The 20168-nt window shown below is 43.7% G+C and overlaps 1 protein-coding gene across 1 annotated transcript in view; it reads right to left on the minus strand.

The window, feature by feature from the left end:
* Positions 1 to 1215: 1215 nt before the first annotated feature.
* CMIP (c-Maf inducing protein) overlaps positions 1216 to 20168 on the minus strand; it is a 60471-nt gene continuing 41518 nt past the window's right edge. Inside the window, exons 10-20 of the mRNA XM_010145412.1 lie at positions 16094 to 16159; positions 14969 to 14995; positions 14459 to 14507; positions 12856 to 12981; positions 10224 to 10340; positions 8652 to 8792; positions 7661 to 7708; positions 6785 to 6931; positions 5203 to 5308; positions 4005 to 4075; positions 1216 to 1540 (exon numbers count right to left, since the gene is read on the minus strand). Of these exons, the coding sequence (XP_010143714.1) occupies positions 1487 to 1540; positions 4005 to 4075; positions 5203 to 5308; positions 6785 to 6931; positions 7661 to 7708; positions 8652 to 8792; positions 10224 to 10340; positions 12856 to 12981; positions 14459 to 14507; positions 14969 to 14995; positions 16094 to 16159 (952 nt within the window). The 3' untranslated portion in view covers positions 1216 to 1486. The remainder of the gene's footprint in view (positions 1541 to 4004; positions 4076 to 5202; positions 5309 to 6784; positions 6932 to 7660; positions 7709 to 8651; positions 8793 to 10223; positions 10341 to 12855; positions 12982 to 14458; positions 14508 to 14968; positions 14996 to 16093; positions 16160 to 20168) is intronic.

Raw genomic sequence — 20168 nt, forward strand, 5'->3', positions numbered from 1 at the left:
TATATATTTATATATAAAAAATTACATTGGCTGTATGTGAAACCTTGAGGTGCTGAAGAATAAAATAAAAGTGTTAAACAGAGGAAAAACTTTTTTGTTTTGTTTGTTTTTTTTAAATAAGCAGCTCTGTACAATGAAGGCTCATTATGAAAAAAAAGAAAGTCAACCGCATAGTTATAAAAGAAATCGTTTTTAAAAAATCATCTTCGAAGCAACTGTGGAATTGGAAATCTGCAGCCGTCACGGTTACAGACAGGGCAGAGCTACCGGATCAGCAGAACGCGGCGCCTCGGTCTCCCCAGAGGACCGTGCAGGACAACGCGGGCACAGAACAGGTAGGGCAGGGGAGGGCGGAGGAGAGGAGGGGAAAAACCAGAAAAAGCGGATGCGCAAGACGGAGGGGGAGCTTTTTCATCTGTTTCTGAAATATCGGACGTAAACAGAGAACAACCGAGGCAACGTGTAAAATGTACAGAGTTCTGCGAACACCCCGTGGCAGAACCAAGGGCGTCTTTTCCCCATCAACCCTGTTCAAACCCGACCTGGGCCAAAGGACTACAGGAAGTTTTCAGGCTTCGGAAGGAAACGTGACTTTTATTAATCCCCGCACCCCCACCCCAACAGCCAGACCCCCCCGACAGAGATTTTCCTTCCTATTCGATAACGCTTGAGGCATTCGGAAATCAAAAAGACAACGCGATCGATGTTGTGACAGAGAGGGAGTATAATACAGTCTGCGTTACTAAAAGGCAAATTTTCAAGAAGGACATTTCCTTTTAAAAAAAATAATAATAACAACGAGACAGCAAACTAGTTTATACAGTACTATACGCAAAAAAAGGGTAAAAGAATTAACAATTCATAAATAAAAGACAGGTCCCAGACCTGTTATTTGTGAACCATTTTCTTAAATAGGTGCATTATGTAAATCTTATGTACAACAAAATTACTTTGCATAACAACTGCAAGGACACGGGGGGAGGTGAAAATCATACTGGTTTTGGTTTTCTTCTCTCGAGATTTTTATAAGTTTGATTTTCTGGAGCAAAACTGGTGAAAGAGGAGTTCTGACTGGATGGGCGCCAGCCAAGGAAACCCAGGGAAATAATGACAAATGAATATATTTTTTTTTCTCCACACGGCATAAAACACAAAGGCAAATAAAATCCACAAAAGTGTTTTTTTCCTCTTTATAATCCTCTTGCTGCTACAAAGTCCTTTTCTTTTTTTTTTTTTTTCTCCTTTTCGATTTAAATTACGTTGATTCCGAAATCACAAAGCTGAAAGAATCCGGCCGGGTCCAGGCTTGCCCCGTCCCCCCCGACAGACACAATGCCACTCCTCTACCCCACCACCACGACTCCTACCACCAAGTCCCAGGACTCACTGCTCTACAGGTATTAGCCAAAAGTTATTTTCCGGTTGGTTTTAAAAATCTTTTCCTTCTCGTGAGAAGCAAAAGAGAAGAGTCGGAGGCAGGGAGAGCTCACCACGCTTCGGTGTAGCGGACGTCCACTTCTTTCAGGTTGGGTAGTTTAGCCTGTGCGGGAGGGTAGGAAAAGGTCAGCATTAACGACATGAGTTCAGGACTCAGAGAAAAGTTCCCATCAGATGTGCACCGCCAGCACCGGGGGATTGGCCTATCGGCCACAGACTGCAGGAGGACACACTACGGCCTTGACCCCTCTGGGTACCAGTGCTGAGCTCAGCGGCGAGCTGAGCTGCAGGTGTTCACCGTGGAACAAGTTGCTGAGCCTTCGCCGGCACTTGAGACTAAGACACCCCTGCGGCAAAACCAAGGGGCTCCCGTCTAACCCACGCACCGGTGATTGGGTCCAGATCGGACCCTCGCCTTTATTTTTTATACAAATTTTTTTGCTTGGCACAACCTGTCAAGCTCTGGCCATGAAGGCAGTGGACTCCAACTGCAGCAGAGCCACACCTTCCTTCTTCAGCCTCCGCACCAAGTCCTTGCTTGATTTTTCCCTCCATGTATTAAAATAATTTGGAGAGCGTTGGCAAATTTTGGTCTTTGTGATCTCTCTTCCATAACTCCACGGCGTTTGGGCACATTGTTCCTGAATCACCCTGCGCCAGGAAGACGTGAATCAGCGCTTTGCACCGTTCCTACTTGTCGATCCCATCTCCAAGCTCCCTGACCCTAATTCTATGGCTAATTCTCTCAAAACAAACAAACACGGTTAATTAGGCTGGGGCATAATTGGGAGTTGGAAGTTTCTACGAGTCATTATTACCTCACTCCTTGATTTATGTGTGCGCATATTTTGATAAGAGCTAGTCATAATCCTACAGACACTGCCAGCAAATAATTTTTCAGTTAGGCAATAATGACTTCAGTAGTGGGTGTTTATTTATTGTCTGGTTCAGCCTGCCTGGTACATATGGGGGTGTCTGTGTGTGCAAGCGTGTTTTGTGGGGTGGGGGATGGAGCCAGGAGGAAACGTCATCACTGGCTTGTGCCCCAAATGCTCTCGCACACCAAGGGGAGAAGGAAAAATTTGTATCAAAAACGCGTTCTTTGAAGACTGAGGTGTTCTGAACAGACCTGCAAGCACGTGCCCCAGGGAAAGAAACTATTAGCCTCCCTTTGAACACACACACACAGAGAGCTCCACAAAAACGGCCACTACGATAAATCTCAGTGAAAGAGATGAGAGGGGAAAAAGTGAGGCATACCTGTTTCCTCAGCATTTTTAATTCCCTGCCATCACCCCCAGCCCTTTGCTCACAGCCAGCTCTGCTGTTTGCCCTGGCAAGCCACTTCCTCGTGTGGCTGCTGAGGACTTCGTGCAATCCCAGAGCACTGGGACCGGTTTGGAAAATGTGAGTTTTGGTGTGAAGTTAGTGGTGAAGGGGCTCAGAAGCTGGGCTAGGACTGGGGGAGCCTGCCAGTAGACTCGACTCCAGAGGCAAGCATTGACCTTGATTGTCTGTGCGTGCTTGGGGCCTGATACCAGCTCCATTGTGTGAACCATCTGCCAGCCAGCTGTTAATTCTAAGGACAACCTCTTTGCATATACAATTGTGACACAAGTTTTGAAAACTTGATCTGGAAAAATCCATGCTAGCAGCTGAGTCCCTGGGGGATCCCTGGCTCCACAGCCAGAACCAAAGAGGGACGTTTGCAGCGAATTTTGAAAGCCCAGCAGTTTCAGGACTTGCCTCGAGTTTGAAACTCAGCCCAAGGTTGTGACCTCTCTGAGCAAACCTGTCGCAATCTGAGGTTTCAGCACACAAGACAACGTAATGTCAAGTTTCATCTTGAGCACTTGGGTTGGTAGAGGTGAGATTTTGGGAGATGTGACTCATGCAACACTACAGCGAAGACGAAGTCCACGTGAAGTTATGAAAGCCAATGCATGTGAGGTCGTCTTTGAAACCACCTGGGGCCATACCCCTCCCACAGCTACGTTCTAGTTCTTGACACCATTTTGCCAAAGTGGCAGTAGGTTCTCACACAAACAGTAACACCAGACATCCTAATGTCGAACTCAGGAACTGGGCATTTGAGCAGGCGTTTCTGTTTAAAGCCTGGTTCCAGTCCAAGAGGTGTCGAGATAAACTTCTGCCTTCCTCAATGCTCTTAATTCTCCCTTTTCCTTCTGAATCAAAGCTCCATAATGCTGCTCAGCGTTACTTTCGGTGCTGTTAACAGTACAGGACACGGCTTTGCAGGTGTGCACTAGACTTTACCTGTCTCTGTATCCTCACTGGGAACGACCAACACGCTCCTCTTCATGAAACCTTTCTGGCATAGCATGGGTGAAAAGATTCAGGGTCTGATTCTATCTCATCATCCATTCAATGTACTAAACGTTTCCTGGGTCCAAAGCCAGCAACCTCAGGATGCTGTTTTCACTCATTATCTCTCCAAATTCACCCACTTCACTCTCTTCAGACGACTTTCATGCTACCCACTCCACAAGGCCAGTTCTCCCTGGCCCAGTGACCTCTCATCTTAAGTGGATGTAATTCAGAATTACCTTGAGATCTTCGTAGGTATCTGCTGAAAGTTTGGTGCTGTTCATATTTAAACTACACAGGCTCTTCATGGCTACAAGAGAAAATACACAGATATTTATGATCATGCTGCATTTTCTTAAAATATCAGGTTTACAGGAGGTCAAAGTATAAACAAGACATGACTATGTGCAGCACTCAGGAAAAAGCTGAATAGCATAAAATAGAGAAGTACAAATGGATAAACAGCTGTTTGGGCCCTCATCCAGGAAAAGGTCCCTATTTAGGAAGGGCCATTAAGCATATGCTTACAGCCGCTGACTTCAAAGGAGTTCAGGCAACTTCCCATAATCAGTTTCCTGCAGATTATTCTGAGTAGTGCCCCTTCTCAGTGCACACAGGGGCCATGCTGATCCAGCCGTCCTCCCTCTCCCCTCCCTTGTCCCCATTTCCATTTTAGGCTCCAGTACTTAGCAAAATAGTTTCCTAAGTTGAGCCGTAACTACTGGCCTGTCAGGCACGTCTGTGTAGGATCAAGCCTATTAAATGAGCCCTTTAAACCCGGTGAGTGAGGTTTATAATACGCTGTTGGATGTAGGAAAGGGTCTCATTCTGGCACGTCGAGCAGCTCTCCATGTGCGGGGGAATCCTGAATGCTGCATAGATGGCCCTACTCTGCCTTGTCCTATTTAGATTACAAATAGCAAGAGCTTCACCTCCCCAAAAATAAAGGAACAAAAAATGCCAGAGGGGGTACGAAACCTGCTGTGCACGGTTGCTAAACTCACTAATAAGTTGCTACACAGCTTTGCAATCTTGCCCTCCAGCACATAAGGTCAGACTCCCACCCTGGCGGGGACAGCCAGAGGAGGGTGCAGGGAAAAGGCTGGGAAGTCCCAGGGCAACAGGTCACCAAGTGAGATTGAGACTGACAGTAAAGTCCGAGGCAAGAGTCAGAGTATGGTCTAGGACAAAAAAGCTCACATGAGGCCACTGAGCATCATCAGGCTCAGATCACTGTCCCACTTCTCCTGCCTACAGCTGAACAGCCACCTAAGTGGGCAGGGAGGAGGCAAGTTTAAACTCATAGGCAACCACAGCCTGTCCTAAATCCCTGCGGAAGCACTGCTGTGGCAGCCAAGAAATCCCCCTTCTGTCTGAACCCACATGAATTCCTCCGAACCCACATAATTTTCCTCCACAGTTATTTGGGTCACTTACAACTAAGTGCCAGCAGCCCAGCGTCTGTGACAGGAGTCTCACACAGGTTGAGCACTTGCAGCATCGTGAGGTGTTCGGAGAGAAGCCGCAACCCTGCATCTCCGAACTGTGGGGCACAAGCAAAGTTGTTTTCAAACAATGCACGAACACCATGTGCAAGTACCTCAGTGCAAACAGGGCACATGGAAGTGAGGTTTGCAGAGGAGCCCTCAAAGCCACGCTCAGATTACTTACTGCAATCTCACACGACAGGGCAGAAAGCAAATAGTTTTATCCCTATTTTGCAGATGGGGAGTGGAAAAATTAAGTGACTTGTGCGCACTTAACCGCAGGCCATCATTTAATTAGCACGGTGCCTTTGAAGTGTGGACTTTGTATGAGAGAGCTCCCGCTCAGGCTAGTACAAGATGGTTGTGGCAGTCTCAGCCAGTTCCCAACCACATCACAAAAAAAAGCAGAATGCAAGTGGTATTAATTAGCTATTTTGGTCTCAAGAACAATGTACTATTGATTGGTAATTGTTCTATTGACCCATTTCATTGCTGCCGTTTCTAAACGCTAGATTAATGGAAACCAGGATATCGCAAAATAAAATGGAATCTGAACTCTTTTTTTTTAATTAAAAAAACCCCATACAAAAAGCAGGCTCTTTGTCCAGTGAAATCAAACGCATTTTGAGCAACAAGCATCAAAGTTTTCAAATCCAAAAGTTACATTGTTTGGACAAATCTGGAGGAGATACAAGACAGTCTTAAAACAAGCAAGCAATCAGATTCCAATTCATTTTCCCCACACAAAAAGAGGAAACTTCTGGGATATAGAAGTTTTTAGGAAAACAAACCAAGATATTTTCATGACATTTGAGTGAAAAAAATGCTGCTCTTTGCAGCTGGGCTGAGAATAACCATATTTTCTGCGAGCACCACAAATAGGTGCTCGCAGAAAATGGGGAAAACCCATTCAGAGGAGAACCTCAGAGACCAAAACCAGCAGGGAAACGTAGAAGAAAAAATTAGTTTTAAAAGCTCTTTCAGTTAAGAGCTGAATAATTTATTCAGTTAACTTGGCCTCTTTTTGCTTACAGAATAACCACACTCTCATTATAGTTTTCTTCTTTTATTCATTATTTGAGTTTCTTTTAGTTGCTGTTGTTTTTAGAGAAATTCTGGTTGATCAGCATTCAGAGTAATTCACTGCCTACACTGCAGAGACTCTGTGTTTTGCTTGACCAGAAGAGCTGCACACCATCATTTTTTTCATCCTAAATGGGTGAGAGCATAAGCACTTCTCAGATGAATGGCAGCAAACTCTACAGTACCAACAATGCCAGACTGAAACATTCAACCCAAGACGGCAGCAACCCTTTTATAATTAAAAAGTAAATACATTTAAAAAAAAAAGTAAACAGAAAAATCAGCCTCCAAGATGAGCTAGACCAGAGGAAGGCCCTTAAAAATAGCATGAGGACGAATTCATTCTAAGCAAGCCTCTTCACACACCCTTCTCACGCTGACATAATGTGAAATTTCAGAATTAGTCAGCATTGGTTCTTGCTCTGAGTTTCAGTCTGCAAAGCACTTACCTGAGTTGACCACAGGTTCAGCTGCTTGAGCGAAGGCAGTTTAATGAGGTGCTCAGCACAAGCACTTGTCACATTGGTAAAGGCCAGGCTGAGGTTTTCCAAATTTCCAAAAGATCCTGAGCTTAGCAAGCGGGCCAGGTCTGCATCCTGAAAGCCAAGAACAGATTGATGAGGGGGATTACTGGCTCCTCAGCCTGCCATCATCCGCAGCGGTGTCATGATACTGTTCACCAGCACGAGTTGCACAATTACACCACTTGTTTACAGTCAGAGAACCACACAGAGAAGTTTCTGTTTCTTTGGCGAGCAGCTGGGCTCTTGTAGCAGCGCTGCTTCACACACCCTGGGAAAAATTTATCCAGGCTTCAGGACAAAAATTTTCTTTGCACGTGTTTCCTTATGAGACATGAAGGCTTTAGTGTCAGAACAAATGTCAGAGATGGGCCCTTTAACTTACTGAAGATTTCACTGCACATTCTAGATCCAAACTGTGTTCAGGACATTTCCTGGCCTCAGTAAAGTTAGCCTGGGTTTACACCAGCTTAACTGCAACAGCGATGGGTCTCTTTCAGACTTTCGTGTCTAAGATCCAGACCTAGACATCGTGAATTCTGCTTTTTTAATGCAAAATTCTGTCCCCAAATCCGCACACCAGTATAAATGTGACAGTGCGATGCTTGTACTGGCATTAGAAACTGCTGCACAGACCCAAGAGCAGAAATGTGCCCTTGTGTAAACTCCAGTCGTGCTGTCAGCGCACACAGAATGGCTCCCCTCTCGACTGACCAAAACCGCTGTGCCACATGGCAAACAAAAATCACAGTTTTAAGTAGAGAAAGACAAAGCTTGTTTTTTCTATTGATGGGATTAACTTACTGTGGACTTGGATGGCAGTGTTAGCCTGGTGGGACCACCTTTTCTTTGCTGGAAGAGAGAAGATATTTTGGTCAAACAAGTTGCCATTCTACAGTTCAGCCCAACCAAAGTACAGCAAGCTCTTCACAGAGCAAACCCTCCTCCGATTTCCAAGCTCCCTGCCACCCTTCCACCTCTTCCCTCCTTTTTCTGCACTGAAAACTTTTTTCTCTGCATGCTAGATGTTGCTACCCTGAAGACGTTCACTAACCACAGCTAGTGGTCCTCGTGCCATGGGTCAGCATTTTGTCTGATTCAGCCCAACATTATTCAGTTACTTTCACTTTGGAGGAAACAGACTTAAAATGCTGGACTAAGGTAGCAAAGGGGTTGGAAACCCACAGCTGGTAAAATCTTTTGGTTTGCTTCCAAAAACACATACACTTTTCAGGCTGGGAACAGGGGTCAAAGAAGACAAATATAAATGTGAAAGAAGAAAGACTGTGGGTATATTTGCATAGGTGAAAAAGTGCTAAAGAGAGCAGATCTGTCTTCAACCTGTAGATCCTGTCTTTGAAATCAGGAAAAAAAAACCTTCTCATAGGCTCTAGCTCTGAGAACCAGACCTAAAGACCATCTCGGTGAAATGCTGTGAATGTCAAAGCATTAAGAAATGCTGGCCAGCACTAGAACCATTTGCTATTCATATGTCAAAAGGTGGCAGAATTTGACAAGCTGACTTGTAAGATCTTAAGACAGCAGGGTTCCACCTTTATTCTTCCACACAGATTCAGAGCAGGTTATTGGATATCATTCATAAACATAGTATGGGATTAGACACATCAGTAAATATCACACGGTATATATATTCACTGCAAAATCCTCCAAATACTGCTCCCATCCTGTTGTTAACCAGGAATTTCACACCCTGCTTGTCTTTCTTTTGTACCTCCATTTCTGGAGAGTACAGACCACGATGTGCTATGGCAATACTGCGTGCAGGGCAACATACCAGCTCTTTTAACTCCCTCTGCCTGTCACACAGCTGTTCATACATTCTCTTTCCCACGTCTGTGCTTTCCAGGGTAGAGATGATCTGGAGCTGGGTGTCGTTATTATCAATGATGTTATATTCCAGCATCAAACACAAAATCTAGCAGGAGGATGAAAGAAGAGTGGTCACTGCAGTGCTTACAATCAATTTCTCCCAAATACCCTGATTACACCAGGTATACTAGTTTGAATGACTGGGTAAGCTTTTAGAGCGTGTATTATGCAAGCTAGGTAAGAGGATCATGGCAACATTTACTGACCTTCAAACACAAGAAGCCAATATTTTATTTATAAAGAATGAACTCTAATCTTTGACAGTCAGTCTATCTATCCTGTCTTCCATTAGTGCTCATTCCTTCTGATCAAGAGGTGCAATTACTTTGCATCAGTCCTGGAAGATGGCTTCATGCCACAGCCCTCTTCAGAACAGGTACAATCGATCCAGTGTTTCCCAGGTACACTGGCTAGACTGCAGACTGCAGACCTGGGACATCACGCCTGAGCAGTAGAGCCAAGCAGTTCCCTAAGTGCTGGATTTTCTGTCCCTAAGTGCTAGGGTTTCTGTGCAAGCAGTATGCATGTGAAGTGTATCTAGTCCATGAGGCAGGATGGGGAAAGGCCAGAGAGGCTGCGAGAGAAGGTGATACTGGGAGCTCACTGCTCTGGCTAGGACACCATCTCACTGGAAACATGCCTGGGCAAGGGGCTGCCAGGAGTGAATTAGACACCAGGGGATGATTCCAGAGGGTCACACAGGCTTAGGACACAAGCTGCCCCTCCATGCTGCTTTTCCTTTTCAGCTACATATCATGCCATTGCAATTAAAATGCAATGTTTTTATTCCCTCCATAATTTATTTTGAATGAAAAAAATCAAGCAACATTATATTAAAATTCATACAGCACACTTTTATTTACTGGATTAAATTAGTATGCACAGATCGAAGTCAATGAAAAGTTATAAATCCTTTCACCTATTCAATCCTTTTTAATCAATTTCAACCTATTTCCGTTTAAAATTTATTATGACATTTATCAAGAAACTTCTCTAAAGAAACCTAGAAAAATACACACAAACTAACCAATCACAAGCACAAAAAATGTGTATTAATGCAAGTAAGGTTTTGTAAACGCACTTGGTGGGCACTGCTCCTTTTTGTAAGTGGCCACACGAGCATCAGGTATTCAGTCGTGGAAAAGCCCCGTGGTTCTGCTTTCCGACCCCTCACCACGGCCTGTACCATCATGACCATTTATTTCCCATCTCTCCAACTGGATTATAGCAAACAATCTCTCTCTCCAAAAATTCTTGCACCTGCCTTTCATGTAATTCACACACAGATCAGCCAAACAACAATATTCTGTTCCACGTAATCAAGAGAAACACAACTGCCTGCTGCTGGTGTTTGATACAGCACAAACCTGAACTCAGCTTCTCTAGTTCCGCTAGCTCTGATTCTGGGAAAGGCAGTGTGAAACCGAATCTGAATACTGCTCGAAAACCTACATCACTGTGTATGTTTAGGGCTTACCTCTACCATTGTCTGGTTACCCCTCAAAGCCAGCAGCATGCAAGGTCCCAATTTATTTTCAGCCAGTGAAAGCAGGAACTTCTTTGTTTTATAGCAGGATCCCATTAAAATATGAACCTATTTGAGAAACAGAGCTAACGTTAGAGGTGTAAGCCTAAGACAGACATATACCTCTGGAAGGGGCATTGCTACGCAGAAAAACAAATATAAGTATTTGCAACAAACATAAGGATAAGGATTCCCTCCTTTCGATGATAGTTACAGTCTCTCAACAGCTTTATTGCGGATTCGAAGTGGCTTTTTGAAAAAGGTGATGCCATCACCTTCAGCTCATGAGGGAGCAGGTAGTTTTGCACCATAACGGAGCTCAGCTGACACCCAGAGGTCTGATACAGGCTGCCCAGGAAACAGCAGAGCAGCTGTGCGATTGCCCCCATCCCTAGTAACATGATGAACCCAGCCCCAGGGGAACCACAGGAGATTTTGCTTTCGCATCTGTTTGTGGTTCAGTTTCTCTGGAGATGCCAGCTGGTGAGCAAGGGTTGTGTGGGCTGGGTGTCGAGGTAAAAGGCAGCAGGGCTGGCGGTCTGCTGGCTGAACACTAGCACTGGTTATGGGGTGGTGACAGACAAAGTCACCTGTTCAGGATGAACAGACAGGAGCTGACTGCGGAAGGAAGAAGGAGTGCCTTAAGAAAATCCAGCTGTCCTGAGCCCTAAATCAGAGGTGACTTCATGTGCTTTCATGTTCTTGGGTCATTATCTTGATTTCCCTTTTGCTCAGTTTTCCCTGAAAGGAAAGAAATGCTGAGAACACTGCCTGAGTAAGACTCCTTCGAGTCCACTAGCTGACAGAAGTGTCCTGCAGACTCTCTCCTAGCTCCAGGAAGCATTGGGTGATGTCACATAGTGACACCTATGGCAGAAATGCAAAGCCGCTTGTACAAAGCAAATACGAGAGCCTTTTCTCACAAAAGAGGCTGGCAATAGTCCTTCCTGTTTAAAAGCCCTAGAGATTAGCTGCAGAGAATTTTGGGTTCCTAGCTGAAAGTCTTATTTTACGGCTCAGATGGCTGATTCGCCAGCTTGCTGGCAAAGCGCTGTGTGAGAGTTTGGAGTTTCCAAAGGCTGCGCAGTAAGAGTTCCATTATGCAGATTCACCATCAGCAGTACCCTACAGTAAGCTTGTAAGTATGTTCTGTGGTCCCCCTGGTTCATGGTATTGCCTGGACTATGTTCAGTGCTGCTAAAAATATTGCAACCACACCATGATGGGGTCAATTCTATGTGGATCATGTGCTACCATGCAATTCTTCTTCCTCATGGCTTCATTACCAGCAGGGCCTTTAGAAAAATATAAATTTTTCTCGTAAGTATCCACCAGCTCAGGTGGCCTTATAAAAACAATGTGCTTCTGGCCAGAAAGGATTTCATTTCATGCAGTTATCACTAAGCTTTTTTGGAGGTTTTCTTGAGCGGCAGAAAATACTGATGCTAACACTAATGTAAGGTCCATCTCAGAACAGGATGTTTTCAAACTTTATGGTTAGTCGTTAGCAGCTCTTTAAGTATTTATCAACATCCTTGCAAAGGGCACAGAGTACTGCATATTAATGTGTGTTAGCATTGTGCTTTCTCATGCCCGCCATCTCCTGATGCTCATAAATATCTTGGACCACAAAAGCTCTCAGAAGAAATTATACAGTTCTGAAAAAATTTTCAAACAGAGCAGAAACAGTGAAGAGGGATGAAATCTTTTGTAAACAGTCTTTGTCCCCTATCTCTTTCAAAGGTACCTAATCCATCTGAATTTAAGAGTATAAACAGACATACATGTTCTTGTGTCCCACAATGTTCACAGCATGGGGGAGATGCACAACATGTAGATCCCCTTGAAAGTCACTTCACTGTATACTCAACAGCCAACTTCCACAAACGTTTTCACCCTCACCAGGGAAAGGAAGTAATACCATCTCCATCTTACTTGCTATAATGGAGAATTAATACACCGTGAGACGTACATGACTTGACCCAGGTGACACAGGAAACCAGTGGTAGCATCAGTGAGTAAACCTGTTATTTTCTGTTTAGTCCTTTGAAGAGGTGCAAAAGAAATAACTGAGGGAAAGGAAATGCTGGTTTCTAATTACACCTCCCCACAACAATGTAATTGAGCAGAGAAACTGCTTGCACATTTTCACATCTATTTACCCATCCTCTGATTAATTCGATGTTACTGTTCTGTTTGAAGTCCAGGGTAGCCTACAAATGAAAACTATAGATGTGGCTGTGCCTGTCTCCCCTGTCTCCCAGTATTCCATATTCTCTGAGAGTTTTTTTATACAGCCACACAAAGAAACATATTTATAAATACAAAAAACACATGGATACGTACGCACACACATACGTACGTGTGTGGTTTTGTGCCTTACACTACCAGCAAAAAAACACAGCAAAGCTCGAGAAACCTAACATGTTAACCAACATGTGACTGCAAGGAAGTTGGATGCAAAGATTTAGATTTCCTGATGAACACTCATGGTTCACAGAACCATGATTTTGATAATTTTTTTGACAAAAGCAAGTAAATCTTGTAATTGCCAACCACGCATTAGCTACTGTGAAGAAGTTACATCGTTGTAGACACGTACCATACTAGCAAACAGCTCTCCATCATCGTCACATGCCACTCCTCCAGGGCTGTAGAGCTGGAACCAGCCGTCTTTACCAGCCCGCACACTCAGCAAACATGAGTGGACCTGCCAAAAAGCAAAGACATTGGGAAGGTTAGAGTTCCTGCCAATAATTCCCAGCGGCTCCCACACTGGACCAAAGGAAGTAACTGCAAAACCGGGGACTGCTGGAAATTTCATGGTTAATATTCCAGTCTCCAGAGCTGCAGGCAGGTCTCCACTCACAGACTCCATTTTTCAGTATAAACAAGAAGGAAAGCTGTATCATTGCTAATTGCATGGCCTTTTTCATTCCCTTTACACAAATCAGACACAAAATGTCTCTAACCTAGAACAGCTACTTTCACTTGAAAAAAACCACAACCATCTGAAAACAAACAAAACAGACTCAAATTTCTGAGCTTCTGCCATTTTCCCCCCATCCTCCCAGCACGTGTGTCTATACTTCCAATGTGATCTGCATACCAAATGCAATGGCTCATGGTTTGCTCATTCCAAACATTAAAAAATCTTATTACTCCTGCTGTAACAAAATTTGACCAAAGTCTGGGTGAAGGAAGTCCACAAGGAAAATTCAACAGGGATATGCGAGACAGAAGTTGCACAGAAGAACTGGCACCAGTGAGCAACCATTAAATTTGGCCCACTGTAGAGATTACTATATCTAGTCCCACAGTTTAACAGAGGAGTCATAATTAAGCTTTTTTCTTTTTTCCTTTTGTTTTCCCCTCCCCCTCGAAGCGACACATGTTCTCTTTCAATCTTTGAGGCGGGGGGGGAAGGTGGAGTCCATGCTCTTTCCTTTGGGCATGTAATAATAGCGGCAGATGAAATCCTGGTGCCATTCTAAGACAAGGTCTCTTTTAGCTGACAAGGATAACTACTGCTCACAAAGGCTAAAACCATGAAATCCAGGAGTTATGGACAATGATGATGGCGACACAGCCTCCTTACCCCGGTTTGGGGGAGATTTCTGCCCTTTATGCCAACACCAAAAATTAATATGGATGAGAGGTTCCCTCTGACTCAGCCAAAGCTGATGATGTTGAACAAGCTACGTGTGCAGCTATGAAGCAGTCAGCCACCACTATGCACTCATTCCAGTAACACACCTCCCATCCCATTTCTCCTGCTAATTCATGAGAATTACGGTCATTTACACACAATGCAACTGAAAAGCAGCTAAACAAAACCTGTTATTTTGTAAGCTGTGTGGATCCATGGATTTTGCTTCCTTTTTCTGGTACAGAAGATGAAAAGCTCTGAAAGATTCAGAGTGGAAAAATCTTGCTGGTTGCAGTTTACTGCAGAGCAAGGACATTGGTGGTGCCAGACAAGGAGGTCACAATGCATGCTTATACAGGAGGCAAGCAACCATTCATACCAAGACCGTGTGCCCTGAGTGGCTATTGCTGCCTAAGAGACTCAAGCAGAGCAAAACCGCAGCATCTTTTGAAACACGCTACTTAAGGAGAGATCTTCTGAACAAGGATACTTGCAATCCCTCCAATCAATACTCTGTGTAAACTGGCAATAAACTCACTTCTTGCCTCGGGTCTTCTGCAAATCTTTGAATCACGTATTTCAGCTCCCTGAAAAAAAAACAGTTAAAAGAACAAGAATAAGGAGTTGCTGGTTGCAGTATTCACCCAAGTGTCACATTTCTCTTGGATTACACTTTAAATATATTCATGCACTTCAGAGAGAAAAAAGTTAAACTGCCTCCACAGGAAGGAAACAGGAGGTCTAAAAGTGATTACCAAGGACAGTGTCTATTCACAACAGCCTAGAGAAGCCTTCAGAGACGTGCAGTGACAAACTTGTTCGTAATTCTATCAGCATCCAGTGTCTTTAGTCCTTGGGCTCCTGCTGTCACACTCAATTACAAATAAAACTACATCTTTTTACTGCTACAGAACATGCTTACAGCCCCTCACAGATAAAAATCATTAGAGACAGAACATTGAATAATGCCTCATTGCTACTACTGACCAGTACAAGTATTTTAAGTAATGAACACCTTCAGTAAAACAAATAAGCCCCACAAACTTACTTTGTGAATTTCTCATGTGCAAGAGCTCTGAAATTTAAAAGAGAAGAGTATGAGGATTTGGGAAAAGGGAGGGAAGGAAAAACAACCAAACCAACCAAACCAACCAACCACTTTCCTGTTCTTTCCAGATAATAAAAAGATTTGCTAATGAACTGCAGCACGTAAGATAAAAAGAATAATCTTTCCAAAAAAGATCAGGCAAAGTCTTCTCCATTAGTCTTCATTAGTCGGAAAAAAATGAAGGGGGGGAAAAAAAAAATCAGTTGGAACAATTCTTGTAGCTTTTCCTGATCCCTGTCTTAGACAAGGCTCTGACTAACGTCAGTGGGAGCTTTGGGTCAGAAGAAAGTAAGTAAAAGACAATACGGCTGTGTAATTAGAAACCGAACTTTGGCTACCTCCAAGAGCCAGGTGAATTCTTTAATTGCAATGCAATTAAGGCATGGTCACAGCTAATTAACATCATACATCAGTAAAGCAATTAATGGCCACTCTATGAAGTGCCTTGCATCGTGGTATGGTTTACACCTCCCCCCGGACTCCCGTTTGACTTAGGTAAATGATGTCTCTGTTGCCTATCTCCAAGCTCTCGCTGTAACCCAGGTAACCTGGCGTGGAGGATTAGACCTCTCTGATTCAAGACATCAGGTCATTAGGGGATGTGATAAGCTAGCAAATTGTACAATTATAGGTTGTAATGTTTGTCCGTGGAGGTCTGCATTTTATAAAACACTCCTGTTCATTAATAGGTTTCCGAGGGAGCTTGGCTGATCCGTAGGGTAGCTTCTTCATTTAATGCAAAACACAAATGATACGAGTCTCTGTGACGCTACTAAAGCACCCTCCTCCACTAAATCTCTCTCTCTGCTCTCTCCTCACCAGCTTCCCTTCCTTTCCCATCTGCCCATCTCTAGTTAACCATTTTTTCTTAGAGAAATGGGGAAGGAAGATGAAGCTGGGGAAGTCTTCATGTCCATCTGCATCCGTCAAAATCAACTCTAGATTCTCAATCAATACCAGATGCACAAAGCTCTATTACCATCGGGTTTTACTTGACATTGTATTTCACCATAAAACAACAGTAACAAGAAAAAGCCAGTAAATACTAAGACAGTGCAAACTTACTCCTTGGGAAATGGGATAGGTTGAAGCAAGCTGGCCAGAGCTGGTCTCCAGTCATCATAGTCTGACCTGAAAAATAAGGATTTTATTTATTAAGAGGTTACCAAGTATTAAATATGGCTTGTCAACAGTTAGTTCAAGGAGTTAAAAGACTTTACTGCAGGCATCAACAACCCTTCCATTTTACTGAGAGACTCTAAAGATCTGCGGTGACATTTCCCTTTCCATTTTCAGCACATTCTCCACTGAGGCACAATAAATCTGGTATTTACAGTGACCTCCAGAGAGGCTTTCTTTATGTCAACTTAAAGTCATTTGCTGTTTATGAAACCTGTTGACATTTGATCACTAAGCAATACCTTCATCTAGGTTGGTACAGCAATTACCAGACCATTGCGATTTTCAGCTCTACTCTGCATTTAATTGGAATTTTTTTTTTTTTTTACTATAATACACAAGACCATTTGTAAAAATGAGAGCACGCACCCCACCTCCCCCAATCCATTTTTGACCTTGGCACAAAGGAATGGGCCAATTTAAACAGCACAAAGTCTTTGGCTTAAGAGATGAGAGACTAGAGAAGGAAGCACTGTCAAAATTGTTAAGAGTGAAAGAGGACAAATGAGGATAACCATAGCAGAGAGCTCAGGGCAGTGACCCAGCAAGAAGCGTCCCCTCTGCTGTGTGAGCACCACAGCTCCCAGCTGACGCATTTTGTTTTCATCTCTGTTGTCTGTATACAGAACTGTCCCTCTGCGAGGAGCCATCCATAAGGGGATGCTCCTGTGAACAAGGATAAAGAGAACATTTTGCTTTACAGCGTGCACTGGTTAGTGCAAACTGATCTGGCAGCACACCATCTCCATCCACCTGCGGAACGCCAGCTGCTTGAGCACACGTGGTTTCTCATATAGGAACAGCACTTTGCACACTGCTGCTCCTCTCCTTCAGATCATCTCCAACGTTTGTGGGTAGATAGCACTAAATAACTGCTGTACCAATGCCCTGCACGCAGGGAACAATCATTGTAGGATGGATGAAGTGGAGAACACAGAAGATAAGAGAATTTTGGCAAAACAGGGCACAGAACCCACCAGCCAGAGCCCAGATCCCAGCACAGCCGGCAAGGCCGCTCTCGCTCCCGTTAATACCAATGAGTGCACAGAGAAGTAAACACAGTAAATCTCATATGGGGTGAAACTTGGGATGTCTGCAGACAACAACATAGAAGCGCCTACTGTCTCCTCTTACTGCTGTTACCCTTCGGATTTCAGTCTTAAAAGCCAGAATACTGGCTGCAGCTTACTGCAAACTTGGCACACAAGTATGGTGTTTCTTTAGGAAGGAACGAAGTGTAATGTTCTCAAATGGACAGTATCTTCTGAGAGCATTAGAAACAGACAACATATGCACAGGAAGCATTCCAAAATAATGCGGATTTTGCAAATAGAAGGTTCTATCCCAGAGAAATTGAAGATAGATGCATTTTCAGAAGTCTCATCCTTATTTTAAGCACTTAAGTTCCACCAACTAATAACACATGTGATGGTGGAGAGTCCACAAAGGTGTGTTCACGGACACAAAGAAAACTAATATGCATGAGCAGGGTATTCTTAAGAAGCAACGTGCAGAGAAATTTTAAGCAAAGGGACAATCATGATGTAAAAATCAACCAGGAAGTCAGTTCTCACTTGCCCAAGAGTAGTGAGAGTACAGGTTATAAAAATATACAATATTTCATCCAAGTAACCGATCCACAAGAACAACTGTCATCTGGTAGCTCAACATACTAGAAAACAGATGAATGCCATACAACAGCACTGTGGGATGGGTTAGTACCTCTTCTTCCACACTGCTGTGCAGCCCCAAGTTCAGTATAGACGCTCTGCCTTCTCGTGCCAGATGCAACCTAGCTAAATGCCTGTAGTATCAGCAGGCAACTTCCCCAAGTAGTCCTGCCCTTTTCATGGTGCATTACCAGATAATCCTAGCACATACTTCCCAGTCATTTCCTAAAATCCCTCTACCAAGAGCCACAAAGCTATGCTGAGTTCAGGGAGATGTCTTCTCCCCCACCTGCAGGTGTTAAACAACCATAAAAGCACTTCGTCATGAGGCTGGGGCTTAAAGGCAAGCAGCTCAGCAACTGAGCACGGGCACTGGCCAGGCAAAAATGTCAGTGCTGGTTCTTTTCAAAATACCAAACAAATAACATTTGAGAGTCTTGGCAATGTCCCCTAAAAATACAACTTATTTTCCTCTTGTTATCTTCAGCATTTGAGGCATGTAGCATAACGCATGTGAAGTTACAGCAATCCAAAAAAGAAATCTCATGCCCATGCCAGTTGCACTAGAAACCATTGAGCCCAATTTTCTCCTCCTTCAGATAAAAATTCTGTTCTCTGGTCTAAATTAGGAGCAACTCTGAGATAATGGCCGTTACACTAACTGAAGTGAGTGTGAGTCCATTGCAGATAGAGCACTTTCTGGTCACCCATTCACAAGGTTCTTTCCAAAGACCAAAAAACCCTTACCTGCTTAGACACTGAACAAGGAAGATGACCAGCTTTGTTTAGTGCCTTGGAACAGCAAGACTTCATCACAAGGACTTAATTACAGGGAGTTGTTTTTCCATTTTGTCTGTATAAAGGGGGTATCATGAAACACCTGAGGATAGGGCTTGACATACAAACTAAGTCAAGAAAGCCTCTGACAGAGCACCTCAAGACGAGCTCTCGGGTTCTTTTAACAAAGCTTTATTTGTTATTGCTGAACTACAGATAAATTGAATGGGTTGGTGACACAGAACTCTGACCTGTGGTCAGATTCATCTGAAAGTGTCTTGTTTACCTGCCAGGTCTCTGTAGGAGACAGATGATGCAACTTACCTATAGCTGCAACCCTGAGAAGTGTCAGAGGTCTCTGATCTACACAGCCTGTGTTTCATTACATTTGTTCGGCGTGAGAACGTAGTCCAGACCGTATGAAGCAGTGGCACCATACTTCCTCTCAAACATCCATCTCTATACTCGAGATGTTGTGTGCTCCTCCTGTTACCATTTACACCCTTAGAAGCAGTCAGTCCTGCCGTGGTGTCCTCCTGAGATCACTGCTGTGCCCAAGTCTCAACCCGCCCTCCACATCACAGCCCCACTTCTCATAAATAACCTCCGAGTGCAGCCTGAATGATGGCCCTGGAGAGCTCACGCATGGACCTCAGTGCTGGGACTTGGGTTCTCAAAGAACTGACAAGCCCAATGAGCAGCCTTTTTTTTTAAATATTCATACCCTTTGGAAATTCCTACTAAAGTAGTAGCTGATTTTGATCTAAAAATGACACATTTTTATTGGTAGATGCAAACAACTCAGGTCTTTGAGCAGAAGAGACTCGAAATTCAAAGGGCTAAGTTACAAAATTCAGAGGTGTTCAAGGTGTTTCACATGATGAGATACAGCACCTACAGATCTTTCATAACATAAAATCCAAAACACACTTGGAGGCTTAGTTCCTGTAACATCTCAGATTAAGGGTTACACCACTAAAATTCCTCCTTGAAATGTCGGGAGAGTTGGGATTAGTAATGTGAACAAATCAATTTTTCATGGCTGACCTTCAAAGGAAATTGCAAGAGGAATTAAAAAGACGCTTTGTAATAGACTAAGACGGAGTGAAATACTGCAGACAGAATTGGACACTGCCACCCTCTGAGCTGGGAGCTCCATATGACATCTGTTTGCAAAGCAAGTCTGTGAGAGGGCACTGAAAATAAACCATAGCCATAGAGTTCCTAGAAGAAGAAAGAAAGAAAACGATCTCCTATGAAATACAGAGTTTGGTCACACGAGTGGGACCTGAACATAAAATCTGCACAGCCTGTAATCCCTTCAAATCTGAGCTAGGAAACACGAAACAAACATAGCACAGGAATAAAACTAAACTACTTATTAAAAGCCTACGGTGTTTCTCCTCCTCCCACCTATTCCCTTTCAAAAACATTTTCCTTCTGTCTGCGCTCATCTCATCTGTACTCTCATTTCAGACAGCTGCTTTTTCTCTCTCTTTTTTTTTTTTTTTTTT

This window comes from Buceros rhinoceros, unplaced genomic scaffold, assembly GCF_000710305.1.
Source record: "Buceros rhinoceros silvestris isolate BGI_N320 unplaced genomic scaffold, ASM71030v1 scaffold16941, whole genome shotgun sequence".
Lineage (NCBI taxonomy): Eukaryota > Metazoa > Chordata > Aves > Bucerotiformes > Bucerotidae > Buceros > Buceros rhinoceros.